General features: G+C 44.3%; 2 protein-coding genes across 2 annotated transcripts; one reads left to right on the forward strand and one right to left on the reverse strand.

The window, feature by feature from the left end:
* Positions 1 to 7,900: 7,900 nt before the first annotated feature.
* Positions 7,901 to 18,360, reverse strand: LOC115764366 (proton channel OtopLc). Its single transcript, XM_030707329.1, has 6 exons — positions 16,388 to 18,360; positions 10,450 to 11,223; positions 10,243 to 10,360; positions 9,547 to 9,643; positions 9,300 to 9,485; positions 7,901 to 9,209 (listed from the first exon to the last, which is right to left on the reverse strand). The coding sequence occupies exons 1-6, from the start codon at positions 18,358 to 18,360 to the stop codon at positions 7,906 to 7,908; spliced, it is 4,452 nt and encodes a 1,483-aa protein (XP_030563189.1). The 3' UTR covers positions 7,901 to 7,905.
* Positions 18,361 to 20,582: 2,222 nt separating this feature from the next.
* LOC115764335 (ras-related protein Rab-21) lies at positions 20,583 to 21,706 on the forward strand. The gene is made up of 2 exons (XM_030707290.1): positions 20,583 to 20,769; positions 20,842 to 21,706. The coding sequence occupies exons 1-2, from the start codon at positions 20,706 to 20,708 to the stop codon at positions 21,465 to 21,467; spliced, it is 690 nt and encodes a 229-aa protein (XP_030563150.1). The 5' UTR covers positions 20,583 to 20,705; the 3' UTR covers positions 21,468 to 21,706.
* Positions 21,707 to 21,824: the final 118 nt, after the last annotated feature.

Genomic DNA, 21,824 nt, shown 5'->3' on the forward strand with positions numbered 1-21,824 from the left:
AGCTAACGGGTATATTGCCGTTTTGGCTAACTTAACTATGAATTTCTTCAACGAAAAACTATTCTATATCTCTCTATATATAACACTGTTTGTCCTGACTGACCGAATAATTGACAGACTGACTAACTGACTGATTGGTGATCAACGCAGAACACAAACCGTAGGAGCTAAGAAGCTGAATTTCGAACTGTAGTATCTTGTGGGATAGTTCACTTGTTTGATTACCATCCGATTAGCCTTAAAAGTGTCAAAATCAACTCTAAGCAGCTTTATGAAAATTTATTTGACAAATGTTTAACACTTTTTGCAGAATCCAAGCATTTTCGGTGGAACTTTTAAGTTGTGTCCGAACTTATTTCGAACTGTTCAAACTTATTTTCAAAGCCCTACATAAGATCCTAATGTACACGGAACTGTGAAAATTTTGGAAAAAAACTTGATCGTCTTCAAATATATTTTCCAAAAGACGTGGAGCTCAAAATAGAACGGCAGTTTTCTACATTTCTTGGCGAAAAAGTTATACTAAAAATTTTAAGCACAAAACTTTCCACGGGGCAATGTGGAAGTAAACCCCCTATTTAAGATATATATATTTGATAGGATTATATGCTAATAGGATTATATACTAATCTTCTGTCTTCGTTGCCTGAACTAATCCGATTTTGGCGCACAAAACACTTTTTGGGTCGGGTTTGTTCATTGTTTTTTAAAGTTTTTACAATTTTCTTTTGAACATTGTCTTTAGGAAACCCCGAAAATAGCTATTTTTCTTAGGATAGCTCTTAAAGTTTTCGAGATCTACGAGTTTATACAAACGAACAGCTACTGGGACATGGCCCGATCGACGCATCTCGTCGTACTAGAGCTTTGGAGATTCTGTCCGCTGAATAGACTTATATAATACTCTATTTTCATTCCTTTTCAATGGGAACAAATTTTTAATGAACATAAAAGTATAACTCACATTTTAAGCCTAAGTTTAAGAACTAAAATTTGTATATAGACTTTTACTTTGCGATCATCAGAACATATCACAGCTAAGCTCTATAGAGAGTGTTATTATAGATAGAGATTTTTAAAGAACCCATCGGGGAAAATAAGCTGTTCGTGATATCTCCGTTTTTGCTAATGGGGTATCCGATACAAGGAAGAAGCGGCATTTATTACGAGCTTTGACAATTGCAATATTCATCTGCTTATGCAGATCTTTTTCTTAATACGTGCCTGGAGTTCACAGGTCACGCAGTTTGTTTTCGCCTGCACTTAACCTTTGGCTAGTCCATCTTGCACTTTGCTAGACAAACCGAGTGTGACTTCGATCGCGAACACCTTGGTTGGGTCTTTGGATTCGGGCTTACATTACATTCATCTAGACATAATGAATTACCTGCCTATGAGAACAACTTGGAGTCATTGTTCATGCTTTCTGAGTTCTGAGCTCTTTCCAGAACTTATCGTCACGGCTGAGCTGCCTGTTTCCTCTGATTCGCATTCCTTGTATCTGGACCCATTGCTAGCCATCGAATCTTCGTGCTTCTTGTCCATTTTACAAAGTCTACGGGAAGGTTCTCAGCATTTTAAATGCTTAAATCTTAACAAAACTTAACAAAGTGTTTGAACAAATTATAAAAAGGGACAGTTATACTAGAATCAACTTAGGCTAATTTGTACTATTTATAAACATGAACACGAACGGTAATTACCCGGCCTTGCTCGGGCCAAATTTGTTTCTCCAAATTTTTAAAATCCACATATCCGTTTGATTGATTGCAGAGTGTATTTTCTGTCATCGGTAAATAATGTTTGGGCTATTTTATTTATTACAATTTCAAGTTCGATCGAATGAAGAAGACAAAGTTGCCATCAACAGTACTTCGAAAATAGTTTGAAAACCGGTTGAATAAATATGAATCTTTCGCCTTAGTTCTTCATATCCGCCCAGGCTGGTTAATTGTTTTGACATGCACGAACGGGTTTGAAATAAAATCTTCATACAAACGTTTTCCACCCATTTTTCACAGTTGCGGGTGGAATTTACTTACATCGCATACAGCTACTTGGCTCTTAGGGATGTGCGGAATGTTCGCTGCTTACCAATTGTTCAGTCAATCAGTCGCTCAAACAGTCAGTGAATCAGTCAATCAGCCAGACAGTCACTCTGTCAGTTGTTCGGTTCAGTCGCTGCAGAAAAAGAAAAACATTTGGTAACCGTGTCCCGCTGCTGATGATTGACCATAAAGTCCGTTGCTAGGTGTGAACCTGGGTACCTTTGGCAAAGCGTCGCAGAATCCTTGTCGAGATTGTGGTCCATAAGGAGCTAGTACTTGTGCGTGATTATGCGTGTCTTCACACAGGGATAATAATACATACACACACATACACATTCATATGCAGGTGTGTGCGTATGCTTATGAGGACACACAAGTGCTCCAGAGGTGCGACAGAGCCAGGACATTAAAGTCTGAGCAGGCCAGCTGCTGCTGCGCCTACTCGCTGGGGCTGTGGCTCTAGCTGTAACGTTGGCTCTGGCTCTGGCTGTGGCAGTGGCAGAGTCTCCAACTGGGATTTTTGTGGCGCATGCGTGTAAAATCAGGCAAAGGACATTCACCTCTTGGCTTAAGTTTGCCGCCAAACAGGGTGCATTTTGTGTAAACTTGTTTTTGTATCTAATTGCAATGTGGCGCGCCCACAATAAATGTTGCCACGGGTGGGTAGATGGGTGGCCTATTCGGTTGTAGGTGGTGTAGTTGGTGGTGCGTAGGCATACATAGGTGTGGATATTGCCTGGGGATGGGCCGCTGCAGGGGCAGGGGCAGGGGCATGTGCAATGGTCAAGCTGCAGGCCTCGCTGTGTGGGTGTGCGTGTGTCCATATGTCCGTTTGCCCGTGTGTGTGTCGTACCCCAAATAAAACACTAATTGAATTAAACAACCAACAAGGCACTCGTCCTGTCCTGAAGCATTCAACGAGCCCTGGATTAACAGCAGGACCCCAGACCCAGCGCTTCGCTTGTATTTGTAAGTCAACAACAACAACAAAAAAACCAAGGCGATAATAATTCCAAATAAATAAACATGTAGGAAAAAACGTACAGAAACGCTAACCTAGTTTTCGGCCAGCTCAGTTGGCCAGGGCGTGGTTCAAGTCCCGGGTAACCAGTTGGTATATGGTATACATATAGTACGCATAGGTACATAGGCTAAACAGCATCCACAAAACTGCAGCATAAATCAGGGGCAGCTCGCACAGCATCCACAGGCGAGACGGCAAGTCTGGCTGACAGAGAGCGGGTTGGCTGGCGGCACAGAGCAGGAGCGAGAGAAAGGGAGTGAAGGTGTGTTGGAGTGAAAGCGTAAGCCAAATGGGGAAAGCATTAATGTGGCACCTTCGAATGCTGCAGCTCCCTCAAAATGCAGAGCCCACGGTTTTTGGGATGCGACCGTTTCCAAAAGATACGCATAATTGTTTGTTTTAAGTCTCCTGTTTTTTTTTTTTTTTGAATATTTTGGCTCTCTCTCTATCCTCGGCGCGCTTGCAACCCTTAACCGGTTCGTGCGCCTCTCGCCGAGCCACAGATACATGCCCATTTGAACATACAAATGCGAGCATATCAATTTTGTATTTTGCATTATATTCTTTTTTGCCAGCTCAACGACTGGGCTGCTCCCATTTCGCAGCGAGGCATAATTATGTGATGAATTGTTTAGTGAACTGGAGAACCGGAAGTGCTGGCTGGCGCTAACTTGACCCAAATGAAACAATTAACAAATGTGCTTTTTCATCGTAATCGAATTCGTTTTTTATTAATTTTACTGCATATTTAATGCCTTTCTATGATCAGCTTAGGGGACTGGAGTGTCTCTTAAGCCAATTGTTGCAACTAATCAAAAATATTTATGTATTTTAACTTAATTTAATATTAATAAAACTATATTAATCTCGAATCTTCAGTTGCTGGAGAGAAAAACAAGGTAGATTGAAGGAATATATGACTTTTTATTAAAAAACAAAAAAAAAAAAACATTTATATTTCAATTTAGGATTGTGTTGTATAAGCACTCCAGTATTTTTTTTTTTTACTTTGCTGAAAATTACAAATGCATTTAATCGAAATTGCAACTATTATGTTTTTTTTTTTTTTTTTAATGTATTATCTGTATTTTTATTGAAATGTTTATTTATTTTATATGGCAATTTAAAAAAGTTTTTAATGAAATGGTTATAACTTTGATGTTTACTTTTATTTAGTTTGATTTCTGTTTCTTTGACTACTGGAATAGGAGCTTCAATACGTTTCTTATGTTTTTTTTTTTTTTTTGAATATAGTACGAATTCATTTCGCAAACTAGCAACTAGTTAATTAAACACTATTATTACTCTTGTAAATACATTTCAATTTTTTGGTTTGACACTTTCGTTTATGCGCTTTTCATTTCGTTTTCAATTTATTTCGAGTTCATTTTTTATAGTTTTTTTTTAGTTTTTGAGCAGTGTCCAAGTCGGTGTACAATAAATACATGTAAGAAAATGCATACAAAGTTACAGTTATGCTAGTTAAAAATTTAGTTTGAATATAAAATTGAGATAACTAAGTCACACACACATATATATATATATATATAAGTATATATATATATATATATATATATATATATATATATATATATATATATATAGTTCAAATTACTTTGATTTGAATTTTTGGTATTGTTTTTTCTGTTTTGGAAATTCTGTTTTCGGCTTTAATAACGTGAATATACAATAAAACTTCAGACTTGCTTCCAAATACGAACTCAAATCAATCAATCACACATACATTAGCATATTTGATTATGTTGCATATGTATTTGTTAGTTTTTATTGAAAGCAATTTGAACTTAGGCTAAGTAAAAAATCTTTGGCATTGAAAAATATACAAGTCAATGTTTCGTACATGAGGGCGCGGAGTGTACACAAATACGAATATTCTAATAAAAACTTATGTTTGTTAAACATTTAGTTGCACCTACACACATACACATACATATATATATATTTACTCTAGGCTCTATACCTTTATGGTAGACAAAAAAAAAAAAATATTTTGGTTTTCATTTCTTAAAAGTGTTTTACTCTTATGTATTAAAAAGTAGATTACATAGTTAGTTGTTGTTGCTTTACTTGTGCGTCTCTTATGCGATTCCCATGAATCTGTTTTTATGATTTGTCCTTCTATCGTTTGAGCTTATTAAATACTGAATAGTTAATATAAAAACTCGCGGGTCTTAGCTATGCGTTTGTGATGGGACTCGTAAATGAGGGGAATAACACACAGACATACTAGTTATGTTTGCATGCGTATAAGTAAATTATCACAAGAACCTATAAGTAAGGGTAAACGAAGCTCTCAACAATTATTTCAATGCTTATAAAATAGTAGCCAATAGAACATCTAGTTCTCAATTGAAATAGTTCAATTCAACAAATCCAAACTCAGTGATTCATCGGCTAATGGCAACGAGATACGATTTATAAACGAGGAATTTCAACAATAAGGGGATCATAACTATTCAAAATTTACTTAAGAGTGCGGCAAATATTTATATGATCTTACTTAATATAAATATATATTTATATATATGTGAATGTATATATTATATATGTGTGTATTATATATAGTTTGATATCAACAAAAATTTAGTTGTTAGCTGTTGTTGATAATGAACATTGGCATATATGTATGTATATGTATATGTATATGTATATACTATATTTTATATTTTATGCTACTATGTAGTATAATATAGTTAATACTTTTCATGGTTGTTTGACTTTATCGCTCGCATTTGGTGGGGTTTATGTTTTTCTCGCTTTATATTTAATATGCAAGTAGATGTATTTTGATTTCAATGTACTTAATTATGAATACGCAGCAACGTCTACGATAATATCCTTTATTTTTACTTGTATATTATTATTATTAGTATTTATTATGCTTTTGCTTGAGTATATCCATATAGAACGTTTTCGAACTGCACGAATGCCAAATATGATGTTTAGTATCATATCATGTCGTATCGTGTATACTGTTAAATCGAACTCTTTAGGTTATATGCATACTATATTTGCTTCATGATTCACAACTCGTTTGCGGCAGCGCCTTTCGCGGCGCTTCTCAGTTGAGCTACGTTAGTGTCGTGTTGAAATTTCGGTCTGGTCATTGAGGATAAGCATTCAGTCTCTTTAGAGTGAACATAAGTGGTATGAAAACTGTATCGTGATTCGTTGAGGTCTGTCATGGAAATTCAATATGGTGCAGAATTGCAAAAGCTATTTAATTGGTTTTGTTTGCTTTTGCTTGCTTTTCGCCAACTCTTAAGATCTGTTATGGAACTTGTTATGTTAACTTTATGCATAATATGGGGCGCATCTACACACCAACATTTTAAAACACTCAAAGATGCCCATTGTGAATAAACATGGAACTAACCTATGGGTATACGTGTATGTAGGTATCTATTAAACTGATATCATTAACGATTCGTAAATTGTGATATTTAACCATGCATACACACCTTCACACACACACACAAACAGACAGACACATACGAGCATGAACACGGGAAGGGGGAGAGCTTACACTAAGAATGGAAAGGCCTTGCTAAACAGCCCACTAAGATTGGCTTGCAGTTGGCTGGAAAGATCAAATAATCCCTCTAGAGGAGGCCTTTTTTTTCAATTCTCCCTAGATGAGATTGTAGGGGAGGCCCTTCTACCATTTCATCCTAGATGAGAATCTAGACTAGCCCATTTGCCTATAGAACAAATGATTCTTCCATTAACCCCCAGTCGAGATTCTAGATGTCTTAGTCTAGAAGTCTAAGTCTAGAAAACTAGAAGTCTAAGTGACATCGCCTCATCGCAATTATAGAGTAGGTGTTAGGCTGAGTGGTTGAAAGTCCCACACATTTCGACTGTTAATGTGGCCCACCCCATAAAAAAAGAGAGAAAAAAAAATGCCCACACACAAGTTCTTTAGACACGAGACTTCAGCTTTGATTAGAAAGGACTTCACATTGCTTGTGGGGCTTCCTTAGCAATTTTTGTGGAATATTCGTTTAGGAATGTCTTTTAAGGGTTTACCTGCAATTATATACGGATTTCTATGTATATATGTATTACATCTTAAATATGTATGTTTTCATTGCCATTTTTCCAACTCGCGGATATGTTTTTGGGTTTCATTTTCATTTTCTTGTTGCTGTTTTTTCTGTTTGGGCTAAATAACTTTTGCACCCGCCCAGGCCTAAATATGTCGTGAAGTTGACTCTCCGATGGTGGGTGTTGCTGTTGGGTGGTGTTTGTTTTTGTTTTTTGCTTTTTCGTAGTGGTTCCTTATGCTTGGTGGGTGTTGGTGGTGGTGGAGGTGGTGGTGGAGGTGCTGCTGCTGCTGCTGCTGCGGGTGCTCAATCGCTAAACAAAGTTGAGCTCATGGCCGCTTAATGCGTCAATGAACTCAAAGTGAGCGTAAACTCATTCGCCGTTTATGACGTAGACCGGACAGAAGGCCTTATCGGTGTTGAGACTTTGCGGCGACAGCGCCCGGCCGTGGGCCCGTTCCAATCGGCTGGCTGCGCTGCCGCCGCCCTGTTCCCCCTGGTCCTGCTGCACACGTGCAACCAGATCAGCGGCATTATCTGTTCCTGCTTCAGCGTCGACATTGGCGTCGTCGTCTCCATCGCCATTACCGTTGCCGCTGCCGCTGCCGCTGCCGCCGCCGCCGCCGCCGCTGTCCACCTCTTCGACTGTCTCGAGCTCGCCACCAGCCAGAGTTGTGGAGCAGTAGCAGTAGGATAGATTGGTCTTGAGATCTTCGCAGAATTGTTGCTGCTGCGCAATACTTTGAATGCGCGAGCGGGCGAATTCTCACATATATGCCGGCTTTAGCTTATAGGCCCGCTTCCAGATCTCGCACAGGCACACTGTCGAGTGGAACCGATAGAATATGGCCAGCGGCATGGATACGTGCGTTATTATGGTCCAGGCCCAGAGTCCGTAGAAGTTCAGCTGTATGGGATGCGATTCGGCTCGCGATTTCTCCAATGTGCTAATCGCCCACATGGCCAGATTCACCACCAGCATAAATGTGACTATTTCCCGTCCCGGCTTCTTGCGTATGTGCTCCGGGCTGACCGCCTGCCGCCGGCTGGCGTCCAGTATGAACATGGTCTGGCATGCGGTCTGCACAATGGAGGCCAGCGCATTAATAGGCACCAGCATGTCATCGCTGCGCAGAGTAAAGTGTCCGGCGATTACCGTGAAGATGTTGTACAGAAACGAACCCGTCTGCGCGCCCACCAGCAGGATGTCATCCAGGGAGAAGCTGCGATAGGCATCGTACTGCAGATGTCGAATCTGTATCATGCCCAACAGGGTGGCTATGGTCGCAGTGCCATATATGAGTAGCTCACATATGGTTACCTCGGTGACCGCGAGAGCAACAAACTCCGGTCGGGAGATTAGCACAAAGAATATTATCAGCGAGATGATGGTCAGCACGAGGATCAGTATGCCCACAAATAGACCCTTGTGGGCGCGTGCACAGTCCACGGAATAGTGGTGAGGGGAACGCTTCATCGGGGAGCTAATCATGTCCGGTCGCTGTGGAGTCGCTGTCTGAGGACGGGAAATGCTGCGCCACATCACATAGAGTATGGCGGCACAGATTAGCGAGTACTCAATGGTGCACGGGAATAGAAAAGGTGAAGCGTCCTGCACCAAAGTACCAATGATATTTGTGCGACGGCACTCGAAGATCTGATAGGGACCCTTCAGGCCGCGGGGCACACGCAAATGTGCCGTGGGATCCGGAGCAATGACAGCATGACCGCGCGAGTGGCCCGGTATGCGATGCGAGATGCGCAGCGTGCGATTTTCCGGATTGTAAAAGGTGAGTATCTCGTGTTTTGTCTCCTGAATCAATACGTTCAGCCAAACGGCCAGATTCGTGCCGATCATGTGCATCAGACCGAAGCGTGCGATGATCTTGTAGCGATAGACCTTGATCTGCTCGTTGTTCAGAAAGATGAAGTACATCTGAATAAAGATGAAAGCCATGCGGGTAGCCGGCGTCAATGCGAGCAGCACATTGTGGCACTTGGTGTCCGGATTCAGCTCAAAGTACTGACCAAACTCGAGGCCAGAGTAGATCATGCTGCCAATGCCAAATGCTGCAAGGTCCAAATCAAATGGTTTACAACAGCTGATCAACCTCCCTTCCCCCGACTAGTGGGTGGAAGCAGTCCGAGCTGAATACTCACCCACAGCGCCCATGCGCAAATAGAAGCTGCCGTAGTGGTGCTGCCTGCCAAGCGGCGACAGCAACGACGGACGGCGCACTTGAATGGCCGGCGGTATGCGGCGATGGGTCGAGGTGCTGTCCGTATCCGATTCATCCATGCTATCCGAGGCGTTCACCTTGGCCGCCGACTTGCTGGGCGAAGAAGCTTCAAATGCCAAAAGATTTATTAATCTCATTTGCACACAGATCCTTTGAATCTCACTTACCCATCGGCACTGGCAGCTTGGGACGTCCCCAAAGCAATGTGGCGTACATAAAGAGCAGAAAGATCATGCTTCCAATGTACAAGTACAAATAGTAGACCTGGAAGGAAAGAAAAACAATCCACCAACCGGAAGTTGCAATTACATAAGGTAGTGAATGGATAAAGGGAAGAAAAAAGTTAAAGGAAAAGCTACGGGCGAAAAAGAGCTATGGAATTGGTAGCATAAAAGCGAAAAATAGTATTAAAAAAACTAGAAAAAAGACGACAAAGAGAAACTGATTGGATGAAAGAAAATACTCAAATCTTCGAGTGCTAAAAAAAGACATGATAAAAGCAGAATTTATATATTCATAAATAATAATAATATTAGGAAACATCTTGCATACAGCTCAGGTGTAGCGGTAAAACAAAGTAAAGACTAGAAAAGAAACGTTGCCTCCAAAAAGTTTTTGGTGAAAGAGGGAAGGAAACACTACCTAAGAAGGCTACCAAATAATAGGAATTACAATAAATGCAAAATACATTTTTTTAGCCCATCTATATTAAATGAACGTAAACTTGAGGACCCTTTCATTTAGGCATATAAAAAAAGAAGATGCTGGTTCAAGCCACAGGCAAAGCGTGGATATAGCATTATTTTGTCATGTTATTCTATTAATTATAAATGAACTTAATAATTGAGAAAGCACAAACTTACCTCATAGAAGGATGGTGGTATATAGGTGGAAATAACTTCGGCCATGGGAAAGGCCACTCCCATGACGACCAGCAGTTTGCCATAGAGTGCTGAAAAGAGTGTGGCCAGAGCATCGCCGCTGCCAACCAGATATAGATAAGCGAATGAAAGAGAAGTTATTGATAAGACTGAAATGAACATATTAACCATATAGTAATCGCTACTTACGCCTTGACGCGCGGCATTGGTGGATAGACAAAGGAGGGGCGATGGGTACGCTTGATGGCCGGCAGCACCGGATAGTTGGTCAGCTGATGGGAGTGATACATGAGTGCCAGCTGGCCACCTTGTCGCTCCCTATCTGCATTGCTGAGCTGACACTCGGAGCTGCTGCCCGGTGATGAGGGCGGCTCCGAGCTGTCGCCACCGTGGTCGCCATCACCATCGCCATCGCCGCCGACCAATATCAGGCCACTGGGTCCGGCGGTCTCCACATTGCTCTTGTGCGGCAAACTGGACTCGTCGATGGTAACGTGATGCTGCGAGCCGGAACGTGCCGAAAGGCGGCCCGGCGATACGGCTGCCGCCACGTTTCCAGCCTCTCCAGGAGCGGATAGCAGCGAGCTGCTTAGTATTGGCGCCGCCAGAGGCACTGCGCGTCGAATATAGCTCGGTGAGCGTCCATCTCCATCCGGAGCTGATGCCGCCGACGACGATGGTGTATAGCTGCTCGGCACTGTGGGCGTGGGCACGCGAACACTGTGCGTATGATGATTCTGATGATGCGGATGCTGGAACTGATGCGGCAGATGGTAATGATGATGACTGCTCGTAAAGTGGGCACGCGGCTGGCTGGTCACCACCACGCTGGCCGGCGGTGTGGTGCCGGCAACGGAAACGGAAACGGGCTCCGAGCTGGGCAGCTGCGACTTCTGCTCATCCTGATAACTAAGCGTGGCCAGCGGTGGCTCCGGGACGACAATGCTGCTGCTGCTGCTGCTGCTGGAAATGGAAGGCATGGAATGTGGATCTCTGGATTAATAATGCCCGTAATAGATGTGCAGTCGCAGTCGCGATGAGCGACATCGATTGACTGAATGCGCCGCCAGTCACTCGATTTGCATGAGGCCCCCGTTCCGTTCTGTGAGCGCAGATTCGCGCAGATATTCTGCAGGCGCACACTTGGACGCAACAACCACAACAGTGGCTTAATTAAATAATGGACCCGCTGTTGCCATGGGGTAAAGCAGCAGCTTTATATATATATATATATAAATATTATATATGTGCACATTACTAAATGCCTGCTATGTGCCATGTGAACGCTTGACCGTTGGCCACTGCTCATCATTTCGGGTGCCAGACACTTCCGTCGAGGCGTCGTCGTCGTCGTCGACATTGTGTGGCACTCAAGCGCAGAAAAAAACAGCTCGAATTATACAGATAAATCAGATCACTAAGATCTGTACTGCTTCCATTCCGGAACTCTTGCAGTTTTCTGCGATCTCAGCCTGCTGCAGGCCACTAAATCATTCAATCCATGAACTGTGCCATTGTCATTGTCACCAGCTGTTTCCAGCAGTTTTTTAATTCTCTAGTCTATAGACTCCCACGCGCTAGCAATGTTTAGTGTGCGCCTAAATTGTGCTTAATAACAGCAGCAAAAAAATAGTATACGTAAAAAGAACTAATGAAAAACCCCCTCCAAAAACCGCAGCTGGGGCTGCCCACGTTGGCAATTGAAACTAATCTCTATATGCATATGTGTGTAAAAGGTATATATATATATAAAATATGATACATAGCTAGGTGACGAAGCTGCCCGCTTTATTCTCTCTGGCCTGGGGCGGCGACTCAATATTTGGGGCACTCCTGCACGGCGGACGTGTAATTAAGGCTAAATGAGGCTGCGAGACAGGAGCCCAAATTCGAATATTTTCTATACACGATGAAAATAATTAAATGAAGCTCTATGAATTTTTAATTAAAACAGCGAGTGGTTCCCTATAAATATATCAAATACTTAAACAAAGCCTCTTCAAATAAATTGTAATAAAGCTGCTGTATTTGAACCGGTGACTTCACACTATTGAGTCCAGCGCTCAGACAGCTGAAAGCGCTCAAACTGCCAGCACGTTTTTCTGTTTGTGAATAAAAACCAATTAACTAAACAAAACAAACCAAGAACTTCTGTTGGATTTGAACCGGCACCTTCACACTAACTAGCCCGACACGCAAACACCTAACCTCATAGACACATGACGTCACTTGTACAAAGGAAACTTAAGTGGCTGCGTTCTTTTTGAGGTTTTGCAAACAGATATTGATCAGTTGTCCCCCACTTGGAGGTACAATTTTCCACAAACTTGTCTCTGTGCGCATTTTCGAACCAAAGGGAAGTTTCAGTGTAAATTTCTCGAGTAGATCTCAAGGAGGCATAGACACAAAGATCCTAAATTCATTCACTGCCTTGTCTGAGGTTGTTCACACGAATCTTTGTTACAGGCTGCCATTCATTTGCATTCGCAGACACATTTACATTCGCAGACACATTCACACTCGCCCACACATGCAGCGAACTTGCCTTTGAGTATGAATGCACTGAAATGGATTCATATGCATAATTTGTTTATTTGAAATCTAGATTCAAGATTGCGTTTGAGTTTGAGCTTGAATCTGAGTATCTATCCGCTTGGCACTCGAAAATATTGTCGAGCACAACAGCACTTCAGCGGGAACTCATCCTTATGGTGCCGCACTTGGTGCTTGGATGAAGGGTACATAGAGCTCATACATTGCAACAAGTGTGGCAGAGTTTTGTGCCAGAGCTTATAAATAACCTTGACATCGGGTTGGCTCTGGCTTGCTTCCAGTCGACGGGACACAGGAGTCGATCTGGATGGCTGCCAGCCTGCCTGCCTTCTTTTTTTTTGCCTACCGGTGGTGGTTACTGTGGGTCATGCACTCAATCGCTCTTGTAATACGATTTCTATAGAGTGCTGCATACTTTATGGAGTTTCGTCGGGGTTGTTAACCTGCCTGCAACTCGGCTGTTGCATAAATGGTTGTGCCGGTTGTGCAGGAGGCAGGCGCACGCCAAACCCAAGCCGGAAGCATGTTGTTAGCGGGCATGCATGTGGCACTCGCTACAAATGTTGCAACGTGCTTGTGGCACAGAAAAGTGCTGTAGATGAAAGCAAGCAGAGGAAATTTAACTAATTCAGTGGTGCATAAAACTTATCGAAAGTTTGAATAAGACAGAAGTTTGAACATTTCAACTGTCGATTTTGAGTGCTTCACGTTTGTTCACATGCTAATTAAAAGCATTCGTAAGGCATTCGTAACGCATTCGTATGGCCTTGTAATGCATTCGTAGAGTATTCGTAATGCAATCATTGTACTCCCGTGGCATTCGTAAGGAATTCGTAGACCATTCGTAGTGATTGTTTAAGTAATTCGTAAAGTATTCGAAACTGATCCATAAAGCATTCGAAAGGCATTTGTATTGCACTGCAGAGTGCACGTAATGCATTCGTAATGTATTCCTAACTTGCGCGTCATGCATTCATAAGGCATTCGTAATGCATTCTTAAGGGATTCGCAAGGTATTCATAGGGCATTCGTAGACCATTCGTAGTGCATTCGTAAGTCATTCAAAAGACATCCGAAGGGCATTCGTAAAGCATTTGCAATGCATTCGCAGGTCAGTCGCATGGCATTCATAAAACATTCGTAACGTATCCATTTGGCTTGTTTTACTTGCCGTTATTTACATGCCCATTCACAGAATATTCCAGTCTTGGGCATTTATTCCACACAAGGCACGCGCTGGCCTGGAAATGTCCGACTGCCGTCTGGGCAAACAAAACCACGCGATGGAATGAACTTGCTGAATGGGCAGCTATTTCCGGGTGGCCAGCAGCTGCTGCTGCCTAGCACAATAGCAAGTTTGAATTGACCCATTTTGGTTTGAGCTGGACTGCTTCAATATGGGGTGCGTGGCAATGGACAGGTGTCGCCGCAATTGTGGCCATGCGCCTGCCGGCGACAGCAGGTGACAGCAGCGGAGGACAATAACCTACAGCAACTTCTTTGTTGCGCAATTTGTTCGTGGCGAGCCAATCTACGCGGCATCTGCAGCTGCGGGCAACATGGCGTATGCGCATTAACCAAGTGCCGCATACGCCGCGTGGGCCCTGTGCGGCCTCAATGCCTGCGCAACTTGTCAGGCTGTTGCACTGGAAACGTGATGTTTAATTAATGCAAAGTGTAAAAGCGACTACGCTGCCATGTTACGGGCGAGGCGCAGGCTGCGAGCTGCATGATGGCGCATTTAGATAGTAGGCGTCAGACACAGGCCCCGGGCAACAAGCGCAGCATGCAACATGCGGCAAGTGTCGAGTGCACGAACTAAACAGTTTTGCTCGGCTATTAACAGCAACTAATGGATGCAGACAACAAGCTGTCGAGAGCCCAGGCAATGCTTATGCAATTAACAAATGTATAGGGTGTGTGCATGTGTATGTGTGTGTGAGTGTGTGTCTCGTCATAATAAAACCAGAGCAGAGCGACACAACAGCCAACAGATGGTTTAAATAGATAGCTACCACTCGAGACTAATATCGAGAGCCAAAGTTATGGAACGCAAAATATCAATTCCTAACGAAGAAGATAAAAGAAATGCATATATTTATAAAACAGGAGACTGGATGAGAAAACTGCATACACAAGCGTGGAAAACGCAATCTACCTGACATTTTAAGTCTGGCTGGCTGACAAAACTCTTAAAGTCGCTCTCAATGGTGCACTCATCAAGGTTCCATTTCGATTCCTATCACATTTGACTATATATATTCATGAATACTTTCATATTCAATATAGCTCGGATTGGAATTGGAACTTCCTCTGGAATCTCATTCCAAGTTTACTTTTCAAAATGGAGGGTAGCTAGTCCTTACAATCGGTGCCGATATCCCAAGCATATGGACTAACTTTTTTTAAGGAACATCTGAATGTTGAACTGCGTTGCCTTACGGCCAAGAAGAAGAGTTAACTGTGACTGCTGCATCTTGGGGAAACATAGCTCAATGTCATTTGATAAGCATCTTGCAGGAGGCTGAGAGACCTAAATATCGACACACTATAAGCAAAGTAAAACACTTAAATGAGATATGTTGATCGAATAGTTTGCCATCCTAAACCGCTTATTATCTCTTCTTCGTCTCCGGCCAGAAGGTTGTAATGAATAGTTCATAACATTTTCCAACTTCCATTTTATTATTGCGAAGGATGTTATGATTATTTTTATACCCTGAACCCATTAAAAATGGGTATAAGAGTATATTGTATTTGTGCGAAAGCCAAATGTATGTAACAGGCAGAAGGAAGCTTCTCCGACCCCATAAAGTATATATATTCTTGATCAGCATAAATAGCCGAGTCGATCTAGCCATGTCCGTCTGTCTGTCCGTCCGTCCGTCCGAATGTATGAACGCAAGGATCTCAGAACCTATAAGAGCTAGAGACTTGAAATTTTGGATGTAGGTGCTCCTAGCTCCCGCGCAGATCGATAACTTACTCCGTTTCCAAGCAATCGATAAGAATCGATATCGATATCCTGTTTTTTGGGCAATTTTGGTAAATAATAAGAGATAGAGTCACCAAACTTGACATATAGCTTCTAAAATAGAATATATATATGCATTTGATGTTGGAAGAAGAGGGTTCAGGGTATCTCCTAGTGGGGAGCTCCCGACTTGAACCTCTTACTTGTTATTATTGTTATGGTACATGGGAATTCGAATCCTAAACTTCGTTGTTGAGGTATTTTACAGATTTAATCTCTTGGAATATAGCATCCGAGTCATAAACATCATAATAACAGATCAATAGCTTGAGTCACACTTATCGCATTGGCTAAAAAGGATATAGTTCTAAAAAAAATATGCGGCATGCTGTTCTAGACCCTCTGAAACACTTTGATCAATAGAAAAAAGAAATGTTTATACGATATACAAATTTAGCCTCTTATCGATGTGGAAGACTTTTCTTTCTTTTAAAAAAGGTGAAATTTCTCATGCCGACTTTTTCTTAATAATGGCATTGATGTAGTTAAATGTGGTTGAAATGTGTCCCGTTCCAAACATTGAAGCGGCACTTTGCTTACCTGGCCTGTTGCTTGGACACGACTGGCACTGTGGCAACGGCTGCTGCGGCTGTCTCCGCCAGCTTTGGTGGACTGCTGACCAGCGGGGGGCTGCAGACGCGCGGTGGCGTTGTTATGCGCGGCGGACTGTGCATCTGCCGCGGTGGGCTCTTGGCCAGCTCGGGCGGCGAGCTGCGCATCAATGGGGGCGAGGGCATGGCTGGTGCGCTCTCGCCTGCGGGCGGGCTCTTGACGCGCTCGGCGCTCCGCTGCGATGACCTATGTGATAGCGCTGGACTTCTCTCCGAGATCGAAGCCTGCGATTTGAGCGATGTCTGTGACTTGAGCGAGGCTTGAGGGGACAGCACCGGCACCACGGCTGCAGCAGCGGCGACGGCTGCGGCAGAAGCAGAGGCTATAGAACCCGTTCGGGAGCCGGTCCGTGAGCCTGCGTGCGAGCCCGTGCGTGAGCCATGCTGGGAGCTAGTGCGGGAGCCAGCATGGGAGCGCTGGCTGCCGCTGCGACTGGGCACACGGCCGTCTGACTTGGGCGACCCTAGACCTGCGTTGCCAGCGGCCATGGCTGCAATGGCGCCACTGGTGGACATGATGCCACCGCTGGCAATGCTGGCGGCTCGTGGGGAGCTAATGCTATCGCCTGGCTCATCATCGTCGGCATCGTCTGCGTCGTCGTCGCCCACATTGGGCGATGTTTTGTCCATGGACAGTTCATCGGTTTCAACCTTGGTTAGGTCTTCTTCATCAACGTCGAGCGACTGCAAATTTTCTTGCTGCTGTTCATCACGTTCGTCCGCATCCACATTGATATCCTCCAGACCTGCCGGCGGTGGCGGTATGAAGCCACGTCCCAGACTGTCCTCGTCCAGCTCGGCAAAGTGCTCTGGCGGTGGTGCAATTATCGAGGATGCCGAGTATCCATTGCTGGGCGGTGTGGTAATCGTTGTTGACTCATCCTCATTGTCTAGAGATCTGCTGTACTCCTCGGCGGCCAACTGCTGACCACCGCTTACCAGCTGCTGATCCGGCTCTGGCTCCGGCTCCGGCTCCGGGTCTGGTCCTGGGGTTGGTCCTGGTTCTTCATCTTGATCCTGCTCCATTCCCTGGGGTTGCTGCCTAACAATGGGCTGGGAATTCGGCTGCGACTCCTCTTCGCTCTCGGACGAGGGCGTTAGAGGAGGTATCTGACTTACGTGCTGCGCTGGTGGCGACACCATCTTGCAGATGTTTAGCTCCGGGCACAGTGGCGGCGTTGCCGGCGGAGATGGAGATGTCGATGGTGACTTAGTTAAAGGGGGCGTGACGCTGCCCTGCACATACGATAGATTCGAGGGCAATGGCGGCAGCGGTGGTGGCGGTGTCGATTTCTCCTCATCCTCATCTTCTTCTTCCTCGTCATCGTCATCATCATCATCGGCATCGGCAGCATCTTCCTGCTCCTGCTGCTGCTGCTGCAGCTGCATAGCTACTGGTGGCTCAATGACCGCCTCCTCGGCATCGTCTGTCTCCTCACCATCGTCGTCATCGGTGCGCAGTCCGGCATCATCCATGGGCGACAGTGGCGGCGGAGGTATCAGCTCCAGTTCGAGCACAGAATTGCTGGAGGAACCGGGCGGCGAGTTGGCCTCCATGCTGAGCTGCTGCTGTGGCGGCGGCGTTGGTGTTGGCGGCATATCATCCGTCTCCGTTAGCGTCGGCAGCGGCTGGCCAAGCAGCGTGGTTGGCGGCGGCGGTGGTGGCGGTGCCACCAACAGCAGCATTTCCTCGCTCAACGGGACTGTGGGCAACGGCGGCGGCAATGCCATCTGGATTCCAGAGCTCGAGGCGAGCGCATCATCCAGATGTGTATTGCTGTTGTCCACCTCCTCGATATCCGAATCGATGCCCTGGGCAAAGTCCATATAGAAATTGTCGCGTGAGTCGCTGGAGCCGCGTCGCAGTTTCAGCGACAGCGACAAATCCGGCGAGCTATCCATGCTCGCTATTCCTGGTCCTGGTCCTGTTACTGCTGCTGTTTCCTCTGTACCCCTTTCCTGTCTGCCTCTCTCTCTCTCTCTCTCTCTCTTTCTTTCTCTCACTTTCTCTGTATTTTCACTGTGCACTCAAATTCCTTTACTCGAGCCGTGAATTGTTTTTGTTTGCCCTTTGCCCTGCTCCTATATTTTTCGCCTTTGTTCTTTTTGCCTGTTGGCTTTTGTTATTGTTCCTCCTGTTGGCGCTCTTCACTTTATAGCGCTAACGCGCATTTTGTGTATCCTGTGTATCCCTAGAAATGCAAAAGTTACAGCTACACACACGCACACATACGCACAGGCACGCACACGCAGGAAAAGAAAAACTTTGTCAAAAGTCACTCTGTGTTGCCGGGTCGGGGCGGCGGTGTGGGGCGTGGCAATTGCATTTGCTGCGCATTTGGCCTTCTACGCCACAACTGCTTTGCGTATTTGCGTGTGTGTATATGTGCGTGTGTGTGTGTGTGTGTGTGCGAAAGTGCGTAGTATGAAAGGCGCAACAGCAGCAACCCCGAAAGGGCAAGCGGAACTGCAAAGCAGACAAAAATGTTGTTGTTGCTTGTACGTTTGTTGTTGCTGGTTTACGCTTGTTTGGTGCGCAGTTTTTGTTGGCTTACTGACCAAATACACACACATATACACGCACACCAACACACTGGGGCAGCTACCGTTAAGCGCTAGCTGTGGCTCTTGAATTCTAACGGACAGCACAAAAACTTTATGTATGCCAAATGCGAAGCCGACGCCAACGCCAACGCCGACGCTAACGCCAACGCCGAAGACCTGGCAGCGCCTACACAGGAAACCACCGTGCGTCTGTATGCGTGTGTGTACACCAAAAATAATGCGTATGCCTCTGTGTGAGTGTGTGTGTATGTGTGTGTTTTTGTAGGGCAGGGATTTGGCTTCTTGTAAACTTTTTTGCACAGCGACGAAAGCGCAACCGTTAGTGCAGCTAACTTGAAAATACCGTTATTTGATATTTACTAGCAATTTTTATTGTGTTCTCTTTATTGTTGAATATTTGAAATATTTCAGTTTTTGTTGTATTGCAATTAATGCTGCCGATACCGTTACACATTCACGTTAGCTTCGTTTCCGCTACGTTTCGGTTCGGTTTGTCTCGGTTCCGGGTTTCTGGAGGCACACGGAGCGCGCCTGACGCTGGGATTTTTCGATTCCTGCTGCGGCGGCACTTAATTCTAGAATGAAACGCCAGCACGAGACAAAGCTGCGCCACTGCCGTTGTCATAGAAAACAGATGCCACAGCCTCTCAGCCAGAGCCAGAGCCCGAGCCGGAGCTGTAAGCAGAGAGAGAGAGAGAGAGAGCTCGACAAATGAGAGCAGAGTGGATGGAGTAAAAAGAGAGAGAGAAAGAAGGAAAGGGAGCGAGAGAGAGAGGGAGACAGAGAGTGATAGCTGCCGTGTACAATGGTTGTGTTCAAACAAATCATGAATGAAGAGAATTATTTATGGAGCATCCACATGAGCGGCCCACTGTAAGTTGTCTATGGTCTCTCAACCTCTTCGATCCGGGAGCAGGTTAAATGCGGCACTGCGTAGTGACGCCTCAATTGAGAGCAGAAGTAATATACAACAACTACAGCAACTACTTGGTCAAAGCGTATGTGCGCACGCCTCCAGACCCTTGTAAAGTGTGCTGGAATTTCGCATATTTTGCGCGCGAGAGAGAGCGTATTTGGTGTAAGTAGGAAGCTGCCATGGTGGAGCAATACGCTATTAAATTATTATTTAAATTAAAAATAAACTATTATCAAACAAGCTATTTTGTACTATTTGATATATGAAATATTCTAATTAGCTGCCAATAGTAAATCAAACGCGCGCCAACTTAGTCTTGCAAAACACGATACAAAATAATATCGTTTTCCTTAGGTAACGCATATATCGGTAACTTTGCCGATACTTCTTGGTATATAGCTAACATTTTAGCGGATATGTATTTTTACGCCTCTTTTGAGCTCCATTATTAATTTGCTGATATTCATTTTTTATGTGAGAGATCCATATTATAATATTAATTAAATTAGTGCCGCTGTGGTTGCGATGTATCCCACATATGTTTAATGGCAAAAATACTCAACACTATCAGCTTGATGCTTGTCATAATTATCGACAAGCCGCCACAATCTATCGGCGATTAGCTTGCAACTCTTCTAGACTATTTGACAAAAAAAAAATAAAAATATATATATATGAAAATAAAATCAATTACAAAATTCCAAGTGTGTCAGAATAACTCAATGTTTCGGAATCGCTTATTAAATTGCATACGAGTGGACCTACAATGAGTTCGCGCAGAACGGGTGCTGGGCCCACGCTCAACTTCAAAGCGGTGCTGCTGGGCGAAGGTATGTAAACCTCCAGTCGCAATTGGATGCCTCTATGGTTTTTATATTTGTAAAGCGCTGCGCATTTTGCAGGCTGTGTGGGCAAAACATCGCTGGTGCTGCGTTACATGGAGGACAAGTTCAACACACAGCACCTCAGCACGCTGCAGGCTTCTTTCGTGACCAAAAAGGTAACACTGCCAGATGAGCAACGCGCCCAGCTAAATATTTGGGACACAGCTGGGCAGGAGCGCTTCCATGCATTGGGGCCCATTTACTATAGAGGCTCGGATGGTGCATTGCTGGTGTATGACATCACCGATCAAGACTCCTTCCAAAAGGTCAAGTCTTGGGTACGCGAACTTAAACAGATGCGAGGCAGCGAGATTGCGCTGATTATTGTGGGCAACAAGACTGATCTTGAGGACCAGCGCGCCATTAGCTATGAGACTGCACTGCGCTATGCGCAGACGGTTGGCGCACAGTACGTAGAGACGTCCGCCAAGGAAAATGAGGGTGTCAACGAGCTGTTCGAACTGCTTACCCAACTGATGGTAGAGCATTATGGTAGTAAGCAGCAGAACGATACCAATGCGTTGCGATTGCAAAATTCCAGATTGGCGCCCAATGCCGGCGCCATTAGCATCTCGGATGACGCCGAGGCGGATCAAGAGAATGGCCATGCAGCCGCCGCACACCGCTCCTGCTGTGGCATCTAGGCTGCCTGTCAGTCGTCTATTGTGATAATACATATGTACTAGTAGATCTGTAATCGATGTGTATTTGTATATAATACGTGTATTTATGTATCCCCTATACCATATAGTACCATGTACAATGTGTGTTGGCATGTGTAGATAAGTACGATGTTATGAATTACCCATTTCGAAGGGGCATCCCAAACTGTGGTTCAGTATATTCTTTTTTTGCTTTTGTCTAACTCGTTACTTTCACTCTTGTTTTTTTTTTTTTTTTGTTTTTGTACTTTTGGAAATTGTTAATTAAATCTTTTTGTATGCAACAGTCTATTAATAGCTTGTGAACTTGTAAATTTCTTATGGCTGCGCGTACTTTAT

The sequence above is a fragment of the Drosophila novamexicana genome, unplaced genomic scaffold (genome assembly GCF_003285875.2).
Source record: "Drosophila novamexicana strain 15010-1031.04,08,12 unplaced genomic scaffold, DnovRS2.1 tig00000820-arrow-pilon, whole genome shotgun sequence".
NCBI classification, from domain to species: domain Eukaryota; kingdom Metazoa; phylum Arthropoda; class Insecta; order Diptera; family Drosophilidae; genus Drosophila; species Drosophila novamexicana.